Raw genomic sequence first — 6,537 nt, 5'->3', positions numbered from 1 at the left:
AAACAAACAAAAAAAAAAGACAAAGAAAAAAGGAGAGAGAGAGAAGAAATAAGTTCTGAGCAGGTCAAGGTGGAACACTCCTTTGGGGTGTAGTGATGTTGGGACCTGAGGCAGCACATTAAGTAACAAAACTACTGATGAGTTGGGGGCATTTACTTAGAGCTTGGACCCCAGAACCTCACAGATTCAAGCTCAAATACCTCCCATGTTAGGAACAAAAATAACCTTGGTTTTTAACAGGCAATAAATATCCTTCAGTAAATAACTTGGAGCCGCAAGCTGGCTCATCGGTAAAGGCGCTTGCATGCGAACCTGATGACTTGGGTTGACTCCTAGGACCCACATAAGTGTGGAAGGGGAGAAGCGACCCCCAGAAGTTGTCCTCTGTCAGCCACACCTGCACCATTGATGCATGTGCCAATGTGTTCAACTTCTCCCCGCTTGTCAAATAATAACTAGAAATGTAGAACTTGTTTAAAAAGGAAAACACATGAGCACACAACCTTCCCTGCCTCCCTCCAGGCACTGTCTCTGCCCTGCTCAGCCAAGCTTCTTGTGCTCAGCTTTGCCTGGGTTTATCCGCCTTGGGCCAATGGGACAGGTATTTGCTGTCCTAAGGACTTCTTTACAATTCTTTTTATATTTTATTTGCATGTGCATTTTACCTGCATGCCTGTCTGCGCACCACATGTGCGTCTAGGGCCCACGAAGGTCCGAAGAGGGCTTGGATCCTCTGGAACTGAAGTTGAAAGATGGTTGTGAGCCACAGCCACTGGGTAGGTGATGGGAACAGAAACCAGGTCCTCGCAGGAATAACAGTGTTAACTATTGAGCCAGCTCTCCAGTCCCTTTCTTCAAGGACGTCTTAAAACCACCTAGCTTCACCCTCCTCTCTTGCTGGGGTTGTCATGGAACCACAGGAGGGTCCTTGGTCAGCCTGCTTCCACCTGCCAGGCCTTTAAGTGTCCTTTCTCCTCCCTCTCCCCCCACTCTACTTCTTCCTAGACTCCCGTGGACAATGAATTTCTCATGTATAGTATACTTCCTGCTAAGGGGCTTCTCCCTATCTCCAGACTACATGTCTGATCACTAGTTCTGTTTTGTTACCTGAGTGTGAAACTGCATCCACTCTCTGCCTGCCCTGCTCTCTCTCTCTCCCTTCCATCCCCCAGCTTAAGTCCGAAAAGTTTCCTCCTGAGGCCCATTAACAGGTCTGATCAGCCCTGCTGATTTACACTACTGCCACGAAATGGCCCCACTGTGTCCGAGGTGCACAGTTCACCACCACCTGTAGCCTGGAAGCCTATAGCTGCCCTGCTGACTTCCTGCTCCCGCCACCTATAGCTGCCCTGCTGATTTCCACTTCCATGTTGCTCTATAGCTGTTCACTCTCCCGTGCATAGAAGCATCAGAGTGCAGACGTGGTGATGCTCCACACACCCCCCTGCAGCTTCCAAACTTGCGAGGTTTTCCATTGCCCTTCATATAAAACCGAGTCTAAAGGAGGGTCCGGCCCAGCTCATCTCTCCCCACACCGACATCATCTTCACATCCTTAATATGCTTGGCATTCGCAAAGTTACTTTCATGATTACTGGGTCACAATCACTTGAGTCCCCAGAAAAGGTGCGGCTCACCATTTCCTCAACCACAAGTTCCCAAAATAGGTGCAGATCGCCATTTTCTAAGCCACGGCTAGTGGTCCCATTACAAGGACACCTGATTAAACAGGTAAGATGAAAACTTGGCAACGATAAGTTTGCTGAATGTTCGATGACCAAAAATTACATCAAAATCAGAATGTGAATAAATCTGTTTCTGGCAGGGCTAGCCCATGTCGTACTGTGCGGCCCACAGAGTTCTGAGCACACAACACACTCCCTTTGCACTGTGCGTGCCGGCCGACCACGAAACAGCTACAGAAGCTGACAGAAACACCTCAGTTCAGATTTGAGACTATTCTGTGTTAGGGATTGCCTGTTTTACTGTGCGTATCAAACTGTGTGACTCCTTATGGAAACATACTGGTTTAATTACAGAAAACACAGACTTATACCATCCCAGCATTCCTCAGCATATAAGCTCATTGGATTGTATTATGGTAGAAAGTTTTTTGGTGGGGTCTTTGTTGTTTTTCTTTTTAAGAATGTTTGAGTTTTAGTCAGGTATGGTAGCACACACCTTTAGTCCCAGCACTCCAGAGGCAGAGACAGGCAGATCTCTGTGTGTTCAAGGCCAAGCCTGGTCTATAGAGCTAGTTCCAAGACCGCCAGGGTGGTTACACAGAGAAGCCCTATCTCGAAAAAAACAAGCAAGCAAGCAAACAAACAAGAATGTTTGATTTTTATGAAATTTAATTTTTTTTTTTTTTGGTTTTTCTAGACAGGGTTTCTCTGTGGCTTTGGAGCCTGTCCTGGCACTAGCTCTGTAGACCAGGCTGGTCTCGAACTCACAGAGATCCGCCTGCCTCTGCCTCCCGAATGCTGGGATTAAAGGTGTGCGCCACCATCACCCGGCATGAATTTTAATTTTTTATTTACTTTGTGTATGAATGTTTTACCTGCATGTATGTCTGTGTACCACTTTCATGCCTGGTGCCTCCAGAGGCCAGAAAAGAGCATTGAATCCCTTGGAAATGGAGTTCCAGATGGCTGTGAACTGCCGTGTGGGTGCTGGGAATTGAACCCTGCTCTCCTCTGGAAGACAGCTTTTAACCACCAGGCCATCTCTTCAGTCATGAGGGTGTCTGATTTTAAAGACTGCTGTTTGAATAATCAATGAATATTGACTTGAGATTAACACAGAATTTCCTGAAATTTCTGGAGTGGCCCTAGCCTTGCCTGTTGTGTTGTGCTGTGCGCTTATGTGAAGGAGCACTCTCAGCTCGACCACTGTCAAATCAAAATATCTGTCAGCCAGCTCTGGCACGTGTTGACGATGTTTCACATTCAGTGTCAAATATTCAGCCAATATTTATTTATTTTTTGGTTTTCTTGAAGCGGGGATCACGTGTATCCCAAACTACCCTTCCAGGTTAACCTTGAATTTCTGATCTTGCTGTCTCACCTCCTCAGTGCTGAGAGTAGAGGCATGAGTCACCAGAAGACTTCGTTTTTTATGTAAAAAAGAAGCAAGCACATCCGTCTCATTACTATTCAGATTTCTTCTATCTTTAATAAGTAGGAATATATGTCAAAGAATTGTTTTTAAAATAAAGTTCTATATAACTTATTATAAATAAAAATTTTATTTATATTCCTATTTTATGTAATTATGTACCCTGGATTGCATGGAAATCACTTTTCTTTCTTTCTTTTTTTTGGGGGGCGGGGGTTGTTTGTTTGTTTTTTGAGACAGGGTTTCTCTGGATCTTTGGAGCCTATCCTGGAACTAGCTCTTATAGACCAGGTTGGCCTTGAACTCACCGATATCCACCTGCCTCTGCCTCTGGAGTGCTGGAATTAAAGGTGTGCACCATTACCGCCCAGCGCATGGAAATTTCCTATATAAAATAGGGTCTCAAGTGAAACGGTCTTGAGGGGAAAGTTTAAGGATCAGCTGTGAGGGATCCTGGTTGCTCCTCCAGAGACCTGCGCTCCCAGCACCCACTAGGCGGCTCACAGCTATCTGTAATTCCAGATCCAAGCCATCCGTCACCCTCCCTGGACACTAGATACACACGTTATATGGGCATACATACAGGCAAAACAATCTCATAAGCAGCACTTGGCACAAAGCAAGCACCAGAAAACACAAAGGAGGGTCATGGTTCATACAGAGCAAAGGGCATTTCTGAGCAAACCAGGCCTATGGAGACTGAACTCTAGATGAGATGAAGGGATCTGGTTAGACATGCTAACAGAATTTGTGATGCTGGTTTTCAAAATGTGTCATCCTTATCTCCCAGAGACACACTGAGGAGTTTGTAAGTGAAATACTGTGACGTCAGGGATTAGCATCAAGTGTCTCCAGCTCAGAGTAAAAAAATAGCACAGATAGCAGTCAGGGAAAGAGTGTAGAACAAGTAAGTCTCATTTTGCTTGTCTGTTCTTGTTTTCAGCTCCAGAGACTGCAAGGATGCTGACTGTCCCGGAAATGGGCCTACAAGGGCTGTATATCAGTAAGACCTCTACTGCCCCTCCCTGCCCACCACCCCAGCCACCCTACTTGCCTTGGCATGAGACTGCTAGCCACTGCTCACAATTTCCTCTCAGCACAAGTTCTTGAGAACCATTCTGTATATTCTACACTGTGTGTGTGTGTGTGTGTGTGTGTGTGTGTGTGTGTGTGTGTGTGTGTGTGTGTGTGTGTGTGTGTGTGTGTATACAGTGTGCACACCTGCTCATGTGTGTGCAGGGATGGTCTGTATACAGAAAGTATCTGTTCAGAGATCCCTGTGTGTGTGCATATGCTTGTCTGTGTGCAAAGGACTCGCGTGTGCTTTGTGCACCTACACGCATGTGCACCCTTTGTGAGGGTGCGGATGGATCCCTGTGCGGAGGACCTTGGGTTGGAGTGGTCTGCAGGTGGGCCTGTGTGCCCTGAACTCAGCACATCTGCTTTCCTCTGAGTGCAGGCTTTGTGCTCTCTGCAGGGTGGGAGGCCAGCAGGCAGGAGGGACACTCCTCAGGAAGTCCATTCACAAAGACCTGGTGGGCTGGGCCCTTCCTTCCTGCCTCCCTTCCCAGGCTAACGGCACAGCAACTGCCTTTCACATTAGAGCTGATAGCAGGGCCTGGGCCATGCTGGATGCCCCGAGAAGGGGATCTTGAACTTTAGCTACCCTGACCTTATACTTCTTCACCCTTAGCAAACCTTAGTGTGATGGGGATAATGACTTCCTTGCCACCTTTGAGTGTCCGGCCAGGCTGGCCTTCCTGTCCCACAGGCGTCTAATTCAAGCCATACCTGGGGCCCTCCTGGAGGTTGCCCTGTTTCCAAGACCCTAAAGTCCAGCCCAGGCCTGGCCCTTCTGCCTCCAATGCTAACTTGAGTGTCTATGTGTGCTGAGGACGTCCCCAGACACAGAGCTGGGCTGGGGGTAGGAGCTGTCTTCCCCTTCTGGTCCTGTGCGCCCACTGGGAATGGGGAACTCCCTTAAGTCCTGATTAGAACCATGTGGCTGACTTTAATAGCAGAGGAACAGCCTGCCTCTAGGCCGTATGTCCCACCTTACAGTTACATCTGACGTCCCCTCTGGCCCTGCCACAGGAGCCCATCTGCCCATAGCTCCTGCCTACCCATCTCTAGACTGTCTTTCTACTACAAAGTGCTTCTGTGTCTCCTTCTGTCCTCCTGTGTGTGCTTAAAGGGGACTTGGGAAACTGCCCAGGTGATCCACACACGACACCATCCAGGGAGAGAGGCACATCTGCTTGGTCCAGGCATGTGCTTAGACCCTCAACCCTGCAACATGCATGTCCTTCCTACTCCCTCCTGTCTCCCTTCCCCACAAATGACCCTTTGCCTCAGCCAGGCTCAGAGAGAACAGATAGAGCCCTTCTGCGAGGCAAGATCCTGCTTCCCAGATCGTTTCAAGGTGACTTGGTCTGTCTCCTCTACAGGCTCTAGTCCAGAGAGATCCCCAGTACCCAGCCCACCCGGCTCCCCGAGGACCCAGGAGAGCTGTGGCATTGCCCCCCTCACCCCTTCACAGTCTCCAGTAAGCAAGCCCTGATTGGGAATTTGGGTGGTAGGTGGCTTGGGTGGTGTGGAGGAGGGAGGTCCCTGGGGCAGTGACTGGACTGAAGAAAGGTGCAGAGGCATGCCACCAGGCCTCCTATCCCTGGCACGCTAGTCATGTGGCCCCAAGGACTGTGGGCCATAACAATGCTACTGAAAACATAAGCTCCAGGTAACTTACTCCTACCTCTCTCTATAGAAGGATGACTCCCAGAAGACACTGTGGCTGACCTGCTTAGGCTGGCATGTGACTTTTCTAGGTTCTTAGAGCACTCTTCCTGCCGACCAGAGCCCTAACACACTCTAAGCCCCAACTCAGGAAGAGCATATTGTTTAAAAATATTTAGAAACTGCACAGTTGAAGTTGACACATGGCTACCTCTATCCCCACGGCTTTCCTGGGTTACCTATTCTCTATGGCTTTGTCCCCGTCATCCATTTTGGGGTCCCTCTTCTCAGGGAACCCAAGCCTAGCTTGGGAGAAGTTGGGGCAATTCTGTACATGGACTGGGGCCCCTCCTCTCTTAAAAACCAGAGTCTGGATTGTGTTACAAAAGCAAGAGGTAAAGTGTGCACATCCACATATTAGAAAACAGCCAAAGGGGCTGGAGAGATGGCTCAGACGTTAAGAACACTGACTGCTCTTCCAGAGGTCCTGAGTTCCGTTCCCAGCAACCTAATGAGATCTGGTGCCCTCTTCTGGCATGCAAGCATATATGGAAGGAATGTTGTATGCATAATAAATAAATAAATCTTAGAAAGAAAGAAAGAAAGAAAGAAAGAAAGAAAGAAAGAAAGAAAGAAAGAAGGAATGAGGGAAGGAAGGAAGGAAGGAAGGAAGGAAGGAAGGAAGGAA

General features: G+C 48.2%; 1 protein-coding gene across 2 annotated transcripts in view; it reads left to right on the top strand.

The window, feature by feature from the left end:
• Positions 1-6,537, top strand: part of Hspa12b (heat shock protein family A (Hsp70) member 12B) — a 21,566-nt gene that overhangs the window by 6,175 nt on the left and 8,854 nt on the right. For both annotated transcript variants that reach the window (XM_026788494.1, XM_005365590.3), the window contains exons 2-3: positions 4,060-4,119; positions 5,564-5,661. In XM_026788494.1, the coding sequence (XP_026644295.1) occupies positions 4,077-4,119; positions 5,564-5,661 (141 nt within the window). In that variant the 5' untranslated portion in view covers positions 4,060-4,076. The remainder of the gene's footprint in view (positions 1-4,059; positions 4,120-5,563; positions 5,662-6,537) is intronic.

The sequence above is a fragment of the Microtus ochrogaster genome, unplaced genomic scaffold, assembly GCF_000317375.1.
Source record: "Microtus ochrogaster isolate Prairie Vole_2 unplaced genomic scaffold, MicOch1.0 UNK3, whole genome shotgun sequence".
Taxonomy (NCBI): Eukaryota; Metazoa; Chordata; class Mammalia; order Rodentia; family Cricetidae; genus Microtus; species Microtus ochrogaster.
The sequence above is the reverse complement of the archived record's forward strand: the minus strand, read 5'-3'. Positions and strand labels throughout refer to the sequence as shown.